At 41.9% G+C, this 21,142-nt stretch overlaps 1 protein-coding gene across 2 annotated transcripts; it reads left to right on the forward strand.

Annotated features, from left to right (window-relative positions):
* The first annotated feature begins 7,943 nt into the window (after positions 1 to 7,943).
* LOC146767943 (endogenous retrovirus group K member 6 Gag polyprotein-like) lies at positions 7,944 to 15,696 on the forward strand. 2 transcript variants are annotated; one of them, XM_085575461.1, is made up of 2 exons: positions 7,944 to 12,883; positions 13,040 to 15,696. In XM_085575461.1, exons 1-2 carry the CDS (start codon positions 12,275 to 12,277, stop codon positions 13,601 to 13,603), a joined length of 1,173 nt encoding a protein of 390 aa, XP_085431587.1. In that variant the 5' UTR covers positions 7,944 to 12,274; the 3' UTR covers positions 13,604 to 15,696. The 2 variants fall into 2 exon arrangements, with proteins under 2 accessions (XP_085431587.1, XP_085431586.1); XM_085575460.1 differs by having other exon boundaries at positions 7,947 to 10,237; positions 11,960 to 15,696.
* The last annotated feature ends 5,446 nt before the right edge of the window (positions 15,697 to 21,142 follow it).

Genomic DNA, 21,142 nt, shown 5'->3' on the forward strand with positions numbered 1-21,142 from the left:
GTCTTGAGCTAGTCACACTATAAAAATATATTAAACAATGGCCCAAAAATGCCTAGGAATTGGAGAATTTGTCAGAAGATGAGATGTAAGACAAGCCATCTGATGTGAGAAGCAAATCAACATGTTTCTAAGATCTGGGAAGATACAATGAGTAAAGTATGTTGCTATCTTAACCACGGCAGGATTTTCAGTTCCCAGCTACCTTCATCCATAAGGAGCCCACTAGAAACAAAAGAAATTCACTCATCAGATACTTTTGGCAGCTGGACAGAGGTTATTCCGTCAAAAGGTCATGTGCCGTACAAAGCCATCAATGACCTCTGCAGGACAAGGATTTTGTTGTGGTGGCTTTCTTATTGATTGCTCTAAAAAAGTACAATTTTGAGTGCAACTTTTAGAGAGTAATACATACATGGACACAGGGAAGACTGCAGGAAGAGGTCTTGGACTGAGGTCGCGTAATTCAGGATTTGGTTTAAGACTGGTTACATGTTTCCATGTTCATTATTAGAAGGAAGTGCTACTTCTGGGCACACTAGGTTTTATACAAACACAGAGAAGAAAAATTTCCTTCTCCAAAAAGCACTACAGCTTTGGGGTTTGTCCAGTTATAATACAGAACTTGTTTTAACACATTTGAAGTCAGACAAGCTGAAGTCTGTTCCTCACAGGCTTAGCAGCTAGTGTTTGCTAAATCAATCTTGGACAGAGAATAAAGTAAATTTCCCCTACCTCCCTCCCTTCTTACATAGATGTGATGTGGCAGAAAGATGCTTCACACCATCATTAAAAGCCAGGCATGTAAAACTATCTGCCTATCCATGTACAGAACAGCACACTCTGATTTCTCTCCTCGTTTAATCTCCCCTGAATCCCCAGCATTATACTTCTGCATTGTCATTTTTTTTCTGTTATTTTATAACAAATATTTTTAAAATTCTGATCTTCAGCAATATAGTATTGATTTGAATACTGAATCCAGATATGGGTGATTTGAACTAATTTTTCTTACACGTGAAGAAAATTAAAAATGTTTAAACTGACAATAAACTGACAATAGACCAAGTGAGCCTGTAGTGTTTTACTGAACCACTTCATCTAGATTATGTTAAAACTTCTGGATTCATTCTCATATGAATTTGGCTTTCCAAAGAACATCTACTTAGCTGCACTGCTCTTATCCAGAGGCTTTAACTCATGTAGTACTTGGTCCTTTTCAGAACCAATGAAGCTGAAGTTTCTTTAGTTTCCATGATACTATCAACCAAAAATCTCAGAAATTGCTAAGGGCACCAGTTACCATCTTTTGTTTATCAGAACAGAGACTGTTCATGTGAGCTGGCAGAGAGGAAAGAATTTTTTCTATCCTGTAATGCAGCCTAGTGTGTTGGGGTTGATGTGAGATATATTTAGGCCCCTTTTATTAATGGACCACCATCTGCACTTGGGAATAATTTAGCAAAGGGATTTGCTTTAATTGTTTCTATAAAATGGAGTGTTTCAAAAACCAAATGTTTGAGGGATGAACAGTGATAACAATATTCAGCACAGACATGGCAGAAAATCTAAGTCAGATATGTGGCAATGGGATGTTGTGCACACCAGGCAAAAATACCTTTACTTGTCAGATGAAAAGAGGCCTCACTGCTTCCATGTGTGCTTTTTCAGTAAAACAAGTTTGTATTACTGATGTAATATGAAAATGTCAAGTTACTGCCTGTAAAATGTCAAACGTAATGCCTGTTTGAGTGGACAGCATAAAATCCATATGTTTTAATCTCAGGCTGCACATGATTTTGTTGCCAAATTTGTAAAACACATTGTTGATGGTATTTTGTCAGCTGTGAATCCTGTAGACACAGAATTACATCTTAGCACCACTGAAGTTGGAATTTGTCCTCATTTCCAGATGATCAGGCCTAGTAGGTAAACTACACTTGCATTACACCACATTCCAAGTAAAGCCAACGAGGTTGCATCAGGGCAGCTGAGAAATGAACATTCATGTATCATTCCAACATGAGCTGTCTCCCAGCATTGTTTTCAACTGCTGCTGCCTCTAAGCCACCAGATCTTTCTGCCTGAGAATGTTTGAATCCTTTGTATTCCTCACCACCTAAATTGTATCCAATAGTCAACATATTTTCCCTCAGATCTTTAATATTGATTAGGTAACTGATTTTAAATTTTAGAACTATGAAAGTTTGGAAACATCTGAAGACATTGAATAAACTCTGTTTTCTCTTCCACAGTCTGCGAACAGCTGGAATCCTCAGCCTGAAAAGACTTTTGTTTCCCAGGTTTCCATTACACATTTTTGTAACACACATGCAAGCTATCTGGGTCTATGAAGGAGGGGTAATTCTTATTTTTGTGAAAGATGTTTACCATTTTTCCATTCTGCACTATTTAGACCTTTCCTTGTCCAATGTTAGAGGGATGCCGCGGGAGACAAGACTCATGATATCATGATCATCAAGTCTCAGTTTATTGTGACAGATTACACAGTTTATATATGTTTGTTAATTAGCTCATACATATTGCAAAAGCCAAGCTCATGATTGGTTGCTATGTGACTTGTACTATTATCTTAAAAGTATCTTTGTGAATGATACTTGCCTGTCCAGCTGGCCTTGCAGTTAGAACAGCTTAGTACTTCTTTGTTCTCTATCTATTTCTACATACCAAGCAGTTTCAATATCCTGCTTTCTGCACACCATCTACTCTTCAGGGTCATGCGAACTTTGCAGCAGTCACGTAGCCCTCCCTATGTGGATTAATTTTACAGTATCATGTCCCCTGTTGTACAACCATTCCTCTGTCAAGCTCTCTTCAGTCCAATAAATGCTAAGTTGTTAAAAATGTCCTATTTTCCCTCTACAGCTATATTTTTAGTGCAGATACAGAGCCAAAGTTTGATTTTGCACCAAATTTAGTCCATCACACACAATTAACATCAGTAAGTTTTCTCTAGAATTGTATTGAGGTATGACACAAACTTTTTGCTAATCTCTTCCTCAGAAGCTGTAGAACAGATAGGGCATGTATTAACCATGGTACCCACTAAAAATACCAAGAACACTGGTGAAGAGCTGTATGTTCCTTGTTTCCCCTCCTCATATTTGCTCATGTAAAGTATATTAGGTGGAGATTTATAGATGTTACTCTGCAGTCTTTTATTGAGCATAATTCTTGTCCTGATATATGACTTCACAGATGTTCTGCTAATTTTCCATAATTAGGCCTATCAAAAACTGGTTTTAATGGTATGCTGGGTGTGTTGTTTGTGTGCAAAATTATTCTATAATTTACAGTTATGTATATAACATTTGGTTTGAGTATTGACCAGGAGTCTAATCCAAAGTCTTTGGAATAATAACAATGGCTGATCAATGTCTATCATATTTTGTCTGAGCTAACAGAATTCTTTTCAATACATAGTGTTTGGTTGAGGAATCATTGAATACACATAGAAATGTCTATGAGATTGAGTGATCCCCACTTCCTAGAGTCACATGGCAATATTTTCAAATCTAGTGCTGAATTCAAAAGATTGAATTGTAATGTGTAGACATTCTTGGTCCTTGCAATTGCACACTCACAGATATAGAAAGGGACTGTAGAAGGTTGCTTAGCCTACCCATTATCATGTACAGGATGAACTACACTGTACTGTAATTCTTCTAGCTGTGGCTGATGGAAAAAAAATCCAGCTTGATACTAGACATGTGCCATAGAAACTCTGCTGCTTTTACTTGCCATTTATCCCAGGCTGAAATGACTTGATGCTTTGAAATGTTTTCTGATGTTTTTCCTGAATCTCTGTATTTTTTTCCGGCTGCAGTGCACTGGAGAACATGTGGAGAAAAACATACACATCCCTTTGCAAAAAGCTTCTTGCTTTTTGAAGAGTGTGCCTTCAAAACATTTATTGAGAGACTGACAAAGGGTTTGCAATAATCAAAGCATTTTGACTGAAATGCTGACAAACCTGGATTCAAAGAACTGCCTTTTAGTGATTGTCTCTGATGATACTTGAAAAGACCTGGAACAAATAGAAGTAAAACTCTTGTTTGTGCCATGCTTTTAGTCAGTCCTCTACACAATGTGGAAAAGTTAACAATTCCAGATTGACTACAAGGAGGTTTTATTAAGGATAGACAGAATCATGTGAACAGCAATGTGCACAACTTGTACTGAAAACTGCTTTAGAATCATGCACCTGATTACCAGAGAGTGAGCTCAGAAGCAGTCCTACAACTAGGAATATTGATTAAGAAGGTATGACAAATTTTTTTAATGTTACCACCAAAAGAAAAATGAGAGTAGTACACTAATAGCAAACTAGATAAAAGACAAGTTTTTTCAATTTTAAATCTATTTCCACTGAGAAAGTAAAGGTAAAGGACAGGGTACATAGATAATTTTTTTAATCAGTGTTGAACCAATTTTTGTAGAAACACAGGTTTCCAATAAACCCTCACCTTTCAATCTGTGGACACACTCCGTCAATGGAATTAACTGCTCACAAAATACATTCAAGCACAGATTCAAAAATCAAATCTGTTTCATTATTATTAACATCACTTTGTCCTGCCCTTTCAAGCATATGAGACCCCTCTTTTTAAAATGACCTTTTCAAAAAGACTCCTGTGTAAGCTATTCAAATAAATTTAATTTCCTAAAACTTCCTCCTGTTATTTCTAGGTATTTTGTCCTCTCTACCTCTCTACATTACAATATTTTTCTTGGTAATAAACAGAAATGGACATTTCTGGATTTTATTTCATTCTAGTCAAGACAAGAAGAGCACAGAAGCTCCAATAAATTATAACTCTGAATAATATTAGTTATAAAGGAATGGCAAAGCTTCTTGGCGACACATTTGTGAGCCAGAGCCAGAGAACCAGAGACTAATGTCTAGTAAAACATGTCAGATTCAATTATTGCTGCCAATGTCTGGTGAACAAAAAAAAAAAACCAAAACACCCTGCTCAATACATTATTTACCTCATACAACCCAGTTGGCTCTCAGGGAAATGTTGCCTAATCATCATAAAGATAGTGCAGGTAAATTGTAAGGAAGGCATGTAGTACTTCCCATACATCCCATTTCTTGTATACTGTTGTTCTCTGGATTTTAAAACTGGGCATTCATCCATTACAGTATTGTCAGGGGATTATAGGAACCCCAGTCTGCTGAAAATAGTGAAATGTTTGGGATTTGAATCATCGCTGTCAGTGGGTGCTCACCCAGTGGATTCAAGACCGCTTCTGCACTTTCTTCACTGACACTATCTCTTTGACCTCATTTTCATAAGGGAGTGAAATCACAAAGTCTTTGTGTTCCTGTGAAAAGAGTAACTTCCTTTCCCTTTGGCTTCCCCCAATGGCATCAGAGCCATATATTGAATTGTACAATTCAATGCATTTTAAGGGACAGAACACATGATATCTGTCAAATACATCAAACAGAGCTTGCCAGGTTTCAGCTCGTGTTCCATTAAATTTGGGATAGTGTGTACAGGATTTTGGTGGCCTATTGGAGCTGTTATTGCTCAGCCCAGGAGTATCCATGGATAGGCACTCACCATTACAGACTGTGACAGAACAGTGTGAGAAGGTAAGGTAAGTAAGGTGTTTATCCAATTAGAAGCAAATTGGCAGTAATAGGAGCTCATATCCCAGAACTGTGACACCAGCTCCAAAGTGACATCTCTACATGTATGCCCAATAAATCAGAGATGTTACTTTAAAAATGTGATTGCTCTCAGGCTATATAGGAGTTAGTCCCTTTACAGTAAGCTCAGCATGCAAAAACTTTGACAACCTGGCAAAAACATGCTACCCAAAAAAGTCTGAAAACAGTAAATCTCATCTTCACTACCTACTCCCAAATGGATGTCCATTAGCCTGTGACAGGTTGATCTTAGTCAGGCCAGTCAAATGACTGTTTCTAAAACTCAGGTACCAGCACATCTGTCTTGCCCTCCTTGACAAAAGAAGGAAGATAAAGTGCAAAGAAAAATTCCTGGTTAAGGACAAAAGAAGCAGGTTGAAATTTATGCCACTTACCATAGAAATCTCAAATAATGTGAATACCACCTGAATGCCCTGAATAGCTTTTCATTAATATGACAAGACAGCTCTACAAAGCCAAAAGATAAAATCAAAGCAAGAAAAGACTGTCCAAAGTGAAGTAGTACTAAAACTTGATCAATTAACATTGACTGGCAAAATATTAATTAAGAACCAGTTGCTCAGTGATTGCATTGGTCAGCAATTTATCATTCAGCAGGTTATTTCTCAGTGCTCTGCTTGAGTATCAGCAGTTTCTGTGGTTATCAGGGAGACCAGTCCCCATTAGGGCTGCCCAGGATGTTTAGTCCAGCTGATTGGAGACTTAAAAAAACCCAAACCAACCAAACAGAAAACCCCCACATTGTTTTTTGTGCTGCTTGCAGTGTTCATTCCTGACAAGATTTGTGACTGGCTGTGTGACTCCCAGATAGCAAAGACACAAAGTTTTCAGTATATAAAATGTGATGAATAAGCTGTCCCCTGGGGTTTGGCAGGACTTAGTAACTGCCTGAGATCTTCTCTAACTTTCTCCACTTAGCCTAAACTCTCTGATATGGGATGCCTGAAAGTTACACAACTAAAAACCATCTTTAACCACTCAGAAAACCAGGCTTGTTTTAGAGACTCTGAAAACTACCATTTCAGCAGAAGCATATGGGAACACTTGCTGTGAAAATGAGGCCATTGTCATAAATTGAAGAGAGCCTGACAGAGGAATGGTTGAACAACAAGGGACATGATACTGTAAAATTAATCCAAATAGGGAGGGCTACGTGACTGCTGCAAAGTTCCCATGGCCCTGAAGAGAAGATGGTGTGCAGAAAGCAGGATATTGAAACTGCTTGGTATGTAGAAATAGATACAGAAGAACAAAGAAGTGCTAAGCTGTTCAAACTGCAAGGCCAGCTGGACAGGCAAGTATCATTCACAAAGATACTTTTAAGATAATAGTACAAGTCACATAGCAACCAATCATGAGCTTGGCTTTTGCAATATGTATGAGCTAATTAACGAACATATATAAACTGTGTAATCTGTTACAATAAACTGAGACTTGATGATCATGATATCATGAGTCTTGTCTCCCGCGGCATCCCTCCAACAACAAATGACTGCTTTATACACACAAGTCTGGAATAAAAAGGCCAATAAACTGAACAGTATCATTGGTAAATGACCCATCAGTGGCATTCACTCAAAAACTTGGAGATAGCAAGTTTAGATTTCATTCATTAAGATTTGCATGCAACTGATTTTCCCAGCTGCTATTTAAGGAACATTATAGAGCAATAGTGACAACTTGGGGTTTTTTTCAGTTTGAGTTCTGTGCTCTGAATGCATATTTTATGGCGTATGTGTTTGGCTAATCGTTGCAATTTCATCTCAGCAGCCTCTTTGATGACATACACTTTTGAAACAGATGCTTGTGCTGATGGAGTGACATGTTCCACAGTTAAGTGGGTCCACCAAGACATAGCCCCGACTGCCTTCTGCTGGGGTCACCAAACTACTTCAGTGGGTTTATTTTAGCTCCCTGAAATACATCCCTTCTGATGGTGTTAACTCTTAGCAACATTTTTTTGCTTCCTAAAGACATTTTCTGATTTCACCATGTTACAGATTGCAGTGTTCTAGCAATTCAATCCTGACTAGTTTTCATTTTTTCAGAGTCATTGTAATTAACCATATCCATGGGTTATATGTTGGTTCATCTGCCAAAAACCATTACACAACAACAAGAGAATATTGTTCATTAAATTTCTACAAGCCAGAGTGATGTCCTAGTTTGCAGGCATCTCATGAAGAGATGCACACATCTCCAATCAGCACTTGAATAAGTTTGCCAGATAAGAGCAGTCCAGCTGCCTACTCAAAGTCTCCAGGGACTGCTGTTCCACTCAGTTTATCCATGCCATGTTCTTATGTTTCTCTCTTTGTCATTTGATCTCACAGTATTTCAGATCCCTCTGTGTCTAATGAAAATACTACAGCTTCTCATCTCCTACAGTCTGTTGTTTTAAGGTATAGCTTTTCAAGGACTTCTGTCTATAAAATGGTCTTTCTATGTTTGTGTACCTCCTACTTTAAAGCAAATTTGCTCCTAAGCAGTCAAAATTCTCATTCAGAATCATCACTGGTCTATCTTTAAGGATACAAGGAAACCTTCTATTTGCCCTCTAGGTGTTTTTCTACTCCTCTTCAAGTTCAACTCCTCAAGTTCAGGTTGTTATGTGTGAGAAGAAGATAAGAGCAGATCCATGTAAGTCTGAGGTCCTTGTCATTGTCCCCTTTGTCACAGTGTACAAGTACTTCATAGTCCCTAGAACAGCTCCCCTTCCTTCACTGATGTGTGATCTCTGCTCACAGGTAACAATCCCTACCTTTCCTAAAGCGGGTACTAGCAGTATATCTCGAGGAGCACTGTGAAACAGTTTCCCTGTTTTCCAACAGCAAAAAAGAGAAGAGTGCAGACCAAGTATATAATGTCCTTTCTTAGTTCTGAAGTGGGATTTAAATAGAGTTTAGATGCCAAGTCCAGGTGTGGAAAACTGACTCTGTTAAGCACTCACATCCTCTAGCCTTGACAAGAAGGGATCTCCTGGGCACCAAACCCAAGTTTCTGCATATGCTCAGAAGAGCTTCTGATTTGGCAAGATTCATCAACTCCTAGATCTGCTGTTCAAGAGTTTAATCTGAGGTCTCTGGTAATTCCCATGACAGCCTTCTACTACAGTTTGAGTACAATTTGCAAACTGGCATTGGTAGGATTTTGTATTGGAGATCAAAACAATTGGTAGTGTTAATAATGTTTCTGTAGGAACATTAGGAAATTTCTAACATTTCCTCCTCAGTGTGTAATCTAGTTTATGTGAAATTCTTGAAAAAATTATGTACCTCTTTTGTTCAGATGACACTTGATGTTCACATATAATTGGCTAAAGCAAAGCATCTGGATATCCTGAGGGTGTTTCCATTCTATTCTCACTAGATAGGCATTACTTCCTGTAGGGCAAAAATGCTCCAAAATAATTTGTCCTTATGCAAGTCAACAAGTATTTACTGAACCAGAAACAACCCATCCGCACAAGAGAAGACATAGCTAGAAGAGATTTGGAAGAGAAGGAGCATACAGCTATAGAAATTGTGGGAACTCAGAATGTTTCTCAAACATTTTTAGAGGTTCCAGGCCGTGGTCAGACGCAGTCTGGACCCCAGCAGGCAGCTGGATTTAGCTGTGATTTCGAGTTTGAACCATGGAATGAATTACCAACTTTGAAGGTGGAACAAGCAGTCACAAAGTGCTAGATAGTATAGTAAATGTAGTCACAAAGTAGAGGGAAATATCTTTTGGTAGTGTACAGGGGGGTTTTAGTGCATGTACAGGGGGGTTTTTACTTTGTACATGGGGGTCAGAAGTTCTAAGATGGAGGAAAGTGGGCTGAACCCACCCTTCTTCTTTCTTCTTCCTTACCTCCATGTTCTTGGTGATGTTGGCACTCACAGATTGGTTTAGAATAGAAAAACACTTGGTAACGTAGGTAATAGGTATTGGGGAATAATTGTAAACATGTTATACGTAATATATCTTATAAAAGATAGCAGCAGCCCTGGGCGGGGAGAGAGGAGAAGAAGACACCGGACAGTCAGGGTGTCAGGAGTGTGTGCCTCTCTGCCTGGGCCGCTGACCAAAGGGCCGCAGCCCGAGAACTTAATCTGTTAGATAACTAGCAATAAAACATCTTGAGACCGAACAAGAAGAGACTGCGGAGTTTTCCTTTGGGAACACGGGTTGGAGGAGAAGCTCTACCACCACACGAGAACCCCAGCCAAACCCGGGGTTCTCACAACTGGCGTCCCTGTGGGTGGGCACCAGCAAGAAGACCAAAAAGAAACATCAAACAACCTCCAACCTGCATCAGCGGAGAAAAAAAAAAAAAAAAAAGAGAGAAGAGCAGAGCACACACTCGCCGCAAATTCCAAGACGAGAGGGAGCGGACAGCTCGAGATAAGAACCTGACCTTCACCGAAACAACTCGTCTCGGGGACTTTCCAGGGAGGAGACGACCCAGAAGCGCGCCTGGGATCTCTCACCTGTGACCTGCTGGACGGTGATCAGTGCCATCTCCGGACTGACCTCGAGCCGACACAGCTTTTGGTGAGAACGGTCAAAATTAAGAACATGGGGGGGGGAATTCTCCCAAGAGGAAAAAGAAATAGTATCTGCTTTCCAGGGCATCATCTCTGCCCATCCGGTAGAGATTGCTCAAAAGGAGTTGAAAGATTTATTATTATGGGTGCGGTGTAACTTCCCACACTCAGATCCAGATTTATTGTATGAGCCAAATTTTTGGCAGGAAATTAACAAGCAATTATATTATCAGGCTATAAAAAATAATAAGCTTGCCGCAAAACTTTTATCTTCAGCAAGAACAGTTTTAGAGTCACTCTCACAACGCGGCAGCTCAAGCCAGGCAGCTACGGCTCCTGGTGACAAACAGGAGGGGGGACAGTCCGGCCAGCAGCTTGGGACAGATCCTCTCACCACAGACACAGGAAAGGCAGGATTGCTTTCTGTGGAAAATCAGGGAGATGATACCCCATCGCGTCCCGTGTCCCCGGGTTCTCACTGTTCCTCAGTTTCCCAAGAGTCCCTAAGCTCCTCCGACGCAGAAATTCCCCAGACGGAGGCGGGCGAGCCAGGCACAGCCGCGACCCTCAGTGGGAGGAAGGCATTGCCCAAGTCCAAACCCACGGTGGGGGGGGGGCGGCGGCGGCGGCAGCAGCTCCGGTGGGGGAAGGTGCGAACGTGAGTGCAGAGCAGGGGGAGGAGGGAGAGGAAAGCGCCTCCACATCTGCGCAGGCTGGGAGTTCAAAACAGCCCGCGCAGAAGGCGCGGCCGGCGAGAGCGGCGGGGGCGGGACGGATCGGGGCGAAAGCGGGGGGTGCGAGTGCGACGGTGGTACGCTCGGAGCGCCCGGTGACGCGTTCAATGTCGAGAATCCGTGAGGCCGCAGAAGCGGCCGCCCAAAGGGCGTGGGAACTTAGCTCCCTGACCGCGGCAGCCAGGGCTGCTGAGGAAGCGGCAGAGGGACAGCGGGAGGCGTTCCTCGCTGCAGCTCAGGCGGCGGGCATGCGCGCGAAGGTCGAGCAAAACCCGACAGCCACGGGTGGAGGGGATTTCTCACACATTTCGAACGCGCGGGACGGGCACACAGGGGGCGGAGGCGGCGCGCGCAGGCTGTGGGTGCTGGCATGGAGCCAGGAGACGGGCAAAGTGAGACGGAAACATCAGGGTTGGAATGGGAACAGGAAGGTGACTGCGTCAGCCTTGGGGGGGACGGCAGTGGCTCTGATTCGGAGGCGGTGCGGGGCGGAGCGAGGCCAAAGCATAGCCAGGGTCGGAGCAGGAGCGTTCACTCCCCTGAGATGACGCAGGCAGGGATGGGGCGTGGCCAGGAGGTAAACATTCCTCAGGGCACGGTTCCATCATCGTTCCCATGGCAACAGACGGCCCAAGCCCACGGCCAATCCCTGTCTGCTTCTGACATGACCGAATTAGAACAGTTGTTACAACAAGAGTCAGTTTCATCAACTGCAGGGATTGCAAACGTGAATCAGTTGTTAGGAGAAATGCTCAAAGGTTTATCGGGAATTAGTGCGGGATTTGCAAATGTAAATCAGTTGACAGAAGAGGTGTTAAAATGTTTGTCAGAAGTGCAGATTGAAGAGCAGAGTGCGGTTCCGACCTCAGCTGGTCAGGCGGCAGCGCCATCTAGCGGCGGAACCACAACATTGCAACAGGCTTCGCAGAACTTGTCCGGTCGAGGCACTGCGCCACCCAGTGGTGGGACTGTAACATTGCAGGACTTTTTTCCAGTTTCTTATAAGAAAAAAATCCAGGGTGAAAAAAGTCACATCTGCACGGCAGCAGGAACCTCCACTGACACCGGAACAGTGCGGGACTCAGGACACTTCTGCTGAGGCGCAGCAACGGGAGGAAACGATACGCATCACCGCTTCGGAGGGTGTCCCAGCTTGGACAATTCCAAAATCAAGGTCTGCCAAACTTTCGGGGCAGGGAGAGTCAATTTTAATATCAAAGGGGGTTGTTGAATTTCTTTTACGATATTTAAGCACAGCCTTGGAGTCACAGCCAGAACTGTTGGTTCATCTTCCAAAAATTTTCCAAATAATGCAAGGCAGTCGTGTGTTCTCCTCCACAGCAGATGCTTCACTTTTCTCCAGAGGCTTCCAGCCTTCATCTTCGCAGATGCTGCAGACGCCATTGGTATCGGTGAGTGCTGCTGCACCAGAACTGCAGCCACAACAGATGACTCCACTCTACAGGCAAGTACCCACTGAATTTACAGCTTTGCAGAGCGCAAAAGTGGACTGGCAGGACATTCGAGCAGAGTTGGAGAAAGAGAAAGGTTTATTGCAGGGCTCGGGAAATATAATGATGCCAGTGAACTATGACGCTCAGGGCCAAAACCCGAGATGGGAACGCCTGGACCGTGGAGCAATCAAAGATTTAGCTAAGGCCATTCGGGACAATGGGTTGTCATCACCATATTTCAAGCAAATGTTAAAAAGTATTTTTGGAATGTATGATTTAACACCGTATGATCTTAAATATCTTGCGACATCAGTTCTTACAGACACCCAAGCTCTCGTGTGGCAGAAGGCATGGAGGAGATCCCTGGAGGAGCTGAGAGCCAGATACCAGGGCGGGCCGAATGCGAACCTCACCATGGCGCAGCTTGCTGGTGATCCTCCTGAGGACGATCCAACTCAACAAGCGGTGAGGCTCCCGCGTCACGTGCTCAGCGACATCAAAGAGGCAGCACGGAGGGCGATTCTTCAAATTGCTCCAGCGGGGGTCCAGGACACAATCTACACCGAGATCAAACAAGGTCCTGCAGAGCCGTTTTCTTCATTCGTGGATCGTCTTTCTCAGGTGGTGGAGCGGCAGGTGAGCGAGGAGGGAGCAAAACCACACCTGATCAAAAGCCTCGTGTTCTCCAATGGCAATCCGGAGTGCAGACGGATCATCAGCATGATGCCGCACCAGGCCACTTTGGCAGACATGATCGAGGCGTGCAGCAAGGTGGGGACACCACAACATGTTGCTTCCATCATGGAGGAACACTTGGGGGATCAAATTGAAAAACGTATTAGGGAAGCTCTTGCAAATTATACAAAGAGCAACCCTAATGCAGAGAGACGGTGCTTTGGGTGTGGGGCACAAGGACATATTAAAAGGAACTGCCCACAACTTTCAAAGCCCAACAAGCCACCAGACCTTTGCCCTTGGTGCAGGAGAGGGAAACATCTCGCAAGTGAGTGTCACTCACAGACAGATGTGGATGGGAAACTTCTTCCTATTCCGGGAAACGGGAAAAAGAGCAGAAATGGCAGGTTCTTCAGTCTAGGAGGCATGGGCTTTGTTTCAGGACCTGAAAATGAGGGGTCAGAAAATAAATTGAGGCATTATATTCCCATTTCCTATCAGGTGCAATAAATAAATTAATTAATTAATAATGACATTCAGTTTGCCCTGTATTTGTTAAGAATGGTGATTAATGAACTAAATCTATAGATTAAAGACTATGGCAGTTTGAAATACACTCCATTAATTTAGAGAATGGGTGGAAAATATTCTTAGTCCCAGCACCTGCTGTTGAATTCCCCTGCTTTTCTGTGATTTTACTATAACACTTTCCAATTTTACAAAAGTGAAGCAGACAGACAGAAGATATTGTCAAAAGCCCAAGGCAAATGAACTGGAAAAATAGTAAGAAAATTTTATATGAATTTCTGTAATAGCAAAGGAAATATTAAGGCAATGTTATTAAATTAAGAGACAACTATGAAAAGAAAAGTAAAAAGTGGAACAGCCTCCCTTTTAAACAAATATCCAAAATGCCCACTGAATCCTAAGTGGTGAAGTCTTTCGTGTTGCTTCCACACAAAATATGGAATATGAATCAATCTTAATTTATGGAGTAGATTAATTACATATTTTTAATGTGAATCAGATCTCTTGGTTTCTGCACTTCTAAAAGTCACCTTTACTGGCTCCATATGAGAGCTCAGTGCCAAGACCACCCAGCGACTTTACTTTGAAGGATGCAGGAAACTGTAAAGTCTTAAATTCTCGTGCAAATGCTGATTCTCAATTTCCTAACTTAAAGAACAGGAAGATGGAAACTCATAGCACATTGCAATAAAAACACCCTTTGCACCTAGAAGAGAAAAAGTCACTTGTGAGGTTCCCTTCTGTATTTTCCTGTTTCTCTAGGATGTCTCAAAAAGTGAACAAAATATAAAGACAATTATCACAAATCCAGCTCAGGGCATTATGTAGGTACCTGAGAAGCTGTATCATTAAATCCCTTCTGCTGTTTAGGAAGGGAAAGACCTAAAATGGGAAAGAAGGCCAGTACCATGTTAAGCTACTTAAGAGGTCAAAAAAAATCTGACTGCAGCCAGCAATGTTTGGACTTTTCCTTTGGCTCGGAGAACAAGCTGTACATCATCCAGTAAATGTGTACTCTACAAGGGGTCAGAGGAAAAAACATCTGCCCATACTGGGCAGCTGCTTCAGTCCACTCTTCTTGCCAAATTCCTAAAAGTGCCCAGAAGCATCTAGGCTGATGGATCAGGTCTCCTGCCTCTTCCTGGGCTGGTGGGTTCATGTCTACCCCAGACCCTTGTGCATTAAATGTGATATGTAATATGTAGAGAGAAGGGGCAAAGCACTCATGAACCATTTGTTTGTCCTTCTCCTGACAAGGCCACAACTCTTTTTTATCCCGTTTAGAAGGGTATTGTGGAAACTGTGGAGAGAGAGGGAGAGAGAGAGAGAGAGAGAGCTCCTCACCCCTTTCCTGGCTGCCTCAAGTACACACACTTGAAAATCCAATATGTTCCAACCTTACCCTGAAGAGAATTTGTCTACTTGCAAGGAAGGAGATAAAAGTCTCAGCTCAATGGAGAACATGAAACTAGCTTTTTCAATAGAAAAGCCAGCAGATCAGGAAGTGGTGAAACATCCCTGGAGAGCATGGCAGCATAGGAAATGTACGTGGCAATGGGAGGGGTAGTTGCATTAACTCTTCCTGACCCATGTTTTTCCCATGAATGTATATTAAAATATGTACATAGATTTGTGTCTGTATATTTATTGGTCAACAAAGCCACAAAAAATTACAGTATTTGTCAGTAACAACACAGATGGACTTTCAAATAATCAGCTCTTCTAAGAATCATATTGTAAGTGTGGGAAAACCTTTTTCACTTTCATCTACCTGTCATTCTACTGCATCTGGGGCTCATTCCTGGCAGGGTAATACAAACAAATATAAAAAGGAATCCCGTGATGTATTAAGCATGCTGAACTTTACAATCATCTGTATTCATAACATTCTTGGTGTTTCACTATGGTGTAGTGAAGTATAGAAGTAATTATAGAAGTAATCTGCAAAAGGGATGGGGCTGATTTCTCTATTTTTATTTCTTTTGAATGTGCTATCTACTAACCTGACTTTACTAAAAGAATTTAGATTGGAGCGGGCCTAGGTATCTGGCTAATACACTGGCTTCCTGCCTTCATCTTAAGCTTTTTTCTTTCTGGTAGGCATAGAAAAACTCAGTAGTCTGGTTAAAAATGAAGACGTCGTGACACCTAGTGGTGAATTAAACACCAATAATTTCTCTTTCCCTTAAGATCTGCGAGTGTTTTAGGCATGTTGTCCTTGGTCAGACTGCAACAAGAGAGAGGTGGGTATTACCCTCATGGCTCCGGACACCCAAGCAATTCCTCATTTCTATGCAGTCCCTGGCAATGTGTGTGTGTGTGTGTGTGTGTGTGTGTGTGTGTGTGTGTGTGTGTCTGTGTGTGTGTGTGTTTGTGTGTCTTGTTGCATCAGATTCTGTGTGTCTCCACAGAAGGTGGCATTGTCAAAGCCCTTGTGCAGCCCCTTATTGAACGCGATATTAGGATATATTTAATAGTCATTTATACTGAGATCCCTTCAAGTGTCTTGACTTTGGAGACAAAGGGAGCATGGCAGAATCCTGGCATAAGACCAGCTGGAAATTTCAGATCCATTTTCTTGTCAAGTACTTATTCATCAAGGCTGTTTTCAGATGGTGACTCAAAAATTGATTGTATGGCATGCTACAAATTCATGGTAGGCTGCTTAAAGTGACTCAGTTACTGGCAAATTCTTTGGCTTTTGAAGATTTCTCAGAGTCTGCCTTGGTCAGCAGCAGTCAAAAAGTACATACTGGCTGTTACCAGCTGGCTGATACCATAACAAGAAGTCACACTGAAAAGCAGTAAACCAGTCTAGATATGTGCAAAAAAATTATAGATTCTTTCCAAACAGTGGCAAGCCTTGGAGATTTTTTAATTTATTTTTTTAGGGAAGCGGAACAATGCGCAGTTGTGCTCGCAGTAACTAGGCTGCAATCACCAAGTGGCCAGTTTTCTTGGCTTGTTTAGCTAACTGGCTGGGGAGTGACCATTTTTTATCACAAGAATGAGCTTCAATGCAAAAAAATTTCAAGTGAAAACATCACTGTAGGTTGTTCGGGAATCTGAGTGCATGCTTCTTTGCATCTGTAAGGGCAGTGAGCAGTGCAGCCTCACAACTTCATGTCCATATTTGTGCATGCTATATCAAGCACACTTTCCACTGCCTTCAATGAGACAAACTCCTTCCTCCTCCTCTGTCATGCAGAAGAGATGCATGACAAAATTGCATGTTGTAACTGAGAAATGGAAACGAAATTATTTGAATATACAAGGTTTGCTTCATCTAAAGATTTATTTTACCACACGTATTAGAACCTGACTTCCTCACTTTGCTGTCTTGGGTATAATTAACACTTATACCACCAGAGTGTCTGGATATAAGGCAAGTGAATATAAAAACATCCGTTCTGTCCAAAATGTTCCAGTTTCTATCCCTTGAATCATCAGTATGTGACTTGTTCTGTGCCAATATTAATAACCATTGCTCATGGCTTTCAAAAAACTCAAACTATTTAAAAATTAATTCTATTTACAGTGCCTTCTAGAGGAAGTATTTTGTAGAAGTGAATAACTCAAACTGACTAGTGGCTACCCACAAAATATGACTATCCAGCAACAAAATGAATCATTTAGAACTTAGTTGGCAAGGGATGGACATCTTGTTGAACAAAATGTAAAGTGGAGATCAGATACAGCAACAGGCACCCCTGGGTTCTTTTTCCACTATACCATACATTTCCTATGCTGCTCTGACAAAAGCAGGTTTAGCCTTTGTCATCCCAATTCCCACTGTTGGCTTTTTTTGCACAGAGCTGCAACCTGTGGGAGTGACATTCAGCTGTCACTCCTTGAAACTCCCATAGCCATGAGCTGGAGGCCATGGATTATATTTTGACTTTGGTTTACCCTCTAAAAAAGGGAGATGGCCACCAACTGGTGTGTGACAAGGTTGTTTGAAGTTGCTGGTGTGGGCCAAAGGCTAGTATTTCTTCAGTTTTCATTGAAGAGAAACAATACATAATAGAAAGGCAACACTAATGCTGGCAGCTCTGTAACCTGAAATAGGTAATGCAGTCATGGACAGAACCAGTGCAGGCAGAGTTTTTGACGTGCTGAATTGAAAATGTGACTTTGGTCCATAGATCCAGCAACAATGATGTATTTGGTCATTCTTATGCCAGGTAGGACAATCTGCTGCAGTCTGTGTTATGTGGGTACATATCCTAGAACCTCTTCTGTGGGAACCCCAGGTTTGGTCTGGGGTCTCGTGTGCCGGTAAAGTCTCTCCTCCAACCCGTGCTTCCAAAGAAAAGCCCCGCAGCCTCTTGTTGTTCGGCCTCAAGGCAGTTTCTTGTGAGTTATCTAAAAGATTGTCTTCTCGGGTTGCGGCTGTTTGGTCAGCAGCCCAGGCAGAGAGACACACACACCCTGACATCCTCTCTGTCTGCTGTCTTCTTCTTCTCTCCCCCAGCCCAGGGCTGCTGCTATCTTTTATATGATACATTATGTATTACATGTTTATACTTTTCCCCCAATACCTACTACCTATATTACAAAGTGCTTTTCTACTCTAAACCAATCTGTGAGTGCCAACATCACCAAGAACATGGAGGCAAGGAAGAAGAAGGAAGAAGAACAGGATCAGCCCACTTTCCTCCATCTTAGAACTTCTTGGAACTTAGAACCATGTGCAAAATAAAAACCCCCTTGTACAGGTGCTAAAACCCCCCTGTACAATACTAAAAAAATTTTCCCTCTGTTTTGTAACTACTTTTACTGTACTATCTAACCCTTTGTGACTGCTTGTTCCACCTTCAAAGTTGGTAACTCATTCCATGGCTCAAACTCAAAATCACAGCTGTTTCCAGCTGCCTGCCAAGGTCTAAAATACTCCTGACCAAGGCCTGGAACCTCTAAAAATGTCTGAGAGACATTTTGAGTTCCAGCACTCTTCTAGCTCTTGCTTTTGCATTTTCATGATTCTCCTTCTGACAGATAGGACACAGAACTGTAAGGTAGAAAGCAGCTGCCAGAGACACACTGAGGAGTAAATTTGTAGGTGATATTCACTCGCATAGGAGTTGGAATGCTCAGCTGTCTGTATTGAGTGCAGCTGAGACGTGGACAATGAATCCCCAGTGTATCACACTCACTTGCATGGCTAAGTCTGTAATTGCAGAATTACAGAATGGTTAGGATGAAAAGAAATCTCTAGAGTTTATGTAATCTAACCCCCCTGGTCAAAGCAGGCTCAACTGCAACAGGTTGCTCAGGACAATACTCAACTGGGTTTGAATATCTTCAAGGACAGAGACTCACAACCTCACAGGGCAACCTATGAAAATCCTGAATCATTTTTCAGTTAAAAAAAAAATAGCTTTCTGGTGTTCAAACAAAATCTCTTGCATTTCAGTTTGTGCTCATTGCCTCTTGTCCTTCCACTGGATACCACTGAGAAGAGTCTGGCTCTATTTTCTTTACACCCACTATATCAGGTCTCCATCCATGCTATTAAGAATTCCCTCTACTCCTACTCTTACCAAAGTCAAACAATCCCAGCCCTCAGCCTTTCCTACTATGTCAGATGCTCCAATCCATTTGTGATTTTTGTGCTGCTTCCCTGGACTGGCTGAGGTATACTCACATGCTCACATCCCTCCTGTAGTGAGGAGCCCAGCACTGGGCCCAGCACTCCAGGTGGCCTCACCAGGCTGAGTGAGGAACCACCTCCTTTAAGTTACTGGCCATGCCCTTCCCTTACACAGCAGCAGCAGCCACCTTTGCTGCAAAAGCACATCTCTATATGTTCAACTTGTTGTCTACCAGGATATCCATCTGATGTCCAGTTCCATATTAATGGCTAGTTTCAACTTCCTTTAGCTTCATTGATTTAATGGCTTGAGTTTCTCTTTAATACCAAGGTAAATATGCCTGGTCTGTTGTACATCATGGACTGTTTCTACATCAGTTCTATTTAATTATTCAGTAACACTGGGAGCTCTAATAAGGCCTCCAGGCTGTAGACCAATTAAGCAGAATGGAGTCAACCGCCTAGAACCAGCAGCACATAACTGTGATTTCTGGTGAACCAGGGTAATACCAAACCTCTTGCTGTGCCATAAGCTCCGCTGGTATCCTAACACTATAGAATAGCTTGAATTGAGGGAGGAGCTGCTTTTGCTAGTAATCTCATTGTTGTCCTTGTGGATAAAAGAATTCTGTGATCTCTACGTACATACTTGGGGCACCTCTCAGGCCTACACGTCTTTACCCTACAGCAGGAAAGAAAATTCATCCCTTCCATAGTAATTGAGTGAAATTCTTCTACAAAGAGCCCAACTGCATTCTCCAAAAGGCAATAAAAATGGACAGAGTTAACACTCCAAAAGCAGGAAATACCCTTAACCAACACTCTATGTCATCACATAACCTAGATTTCAGTTGAGAATTTGGGTGTTGTTTTAGATAACAAAATACAACATGTGTTCACCATTAATCTTCTTGAACATTTGTTTGGCCAGAAACTATTTCTGATCAACTCGCTTATGTAAACAGGTCTGTGCTTCAGACTGAAGTGGTAAAATGTTATTCCAAGGGCTTGCATTGCAGGGAATCTCTCCTTAACTCTAATGAGATTCACTTAATGACAGCCTCAGTGTCTGTACTTCAAAGACTTTTATGTTCAGTTTAAATTTCAGAATTTAATAAAAAATCTTCCCTCAAAGGAGAAAAGCACAACCTCTAAATATCTACCATTTGTCCCTACTCTATTTGCAGTTTCAATATCCAATGTTTTTGCATCTGGCTTGTGAAGAAACAAAAAGCTGTTTCTTCTTTCATGACCAAATGGCAGATGCATTCTTTGCAGTGGAACACCCTGGAGAGGCATCCATTTATCATGTCATTTTTTTACAATATACAATATAGGACCATATAAAAACTTAAAGAAAAAATGAGGAAAATAAGCTTGGTTTATTTAAGGAAAATAAATGGTACGTCTCAGTTGTGTCAGCTAGTTCCAGGCACAACTGATGTATTTAATTTACGTTTGAAAATGTAGGCACATAAACAATCAACATTTTGAATTGCAGAATACTGGTACAGGAAATTAAAACATGCAATTTCCTACAAGCTCTTGCTCTCCACAGTTGGTCTCTTCATGTCTTTTTGTTTCAGACCAAAACAAGAACATGCAAACAGCTTCAGTCTGGCCAGGCCAAAGGCAGTATGTGAATGGGGAGCAAGGCTCTCCTGGAGTTACGATCACTGCAGCTTGTTACTGATTGTGAACCTTGCCCAAACTTTTCTCTCTTCCAAGAGCCATATACTTACTCATGTCTGGGGAAGTTAGCTTTTCACAATCAAAAAGAGTTAATGCTTTGATTGCTTGAAGGTTAATCCAAGGCTTTAAACTGTCTGATAGGAATCCATGTCCAGATAGAAGGAGCCCCAAGTTTTCAATAAAGATAGCCATTAGAAATATTGATCATTGAGTCAAAGCATTGAAGAGGATTAGTC

This window comes from Lonchura striata, chromosome 3 (genome assembly GCF_050655825.1).
Source record: "Lonchura striata isolate lonStrDom1 chromosome 3, ASM5065582v1, whole genome shotgun sequence".
In the NCBI taxonomy this organism is placed as follows: Eukaryota; Metazoa; Chordata; class Aves; order Passeriformes; family Estrildidae; genus Lonchura; species Lonchura striata.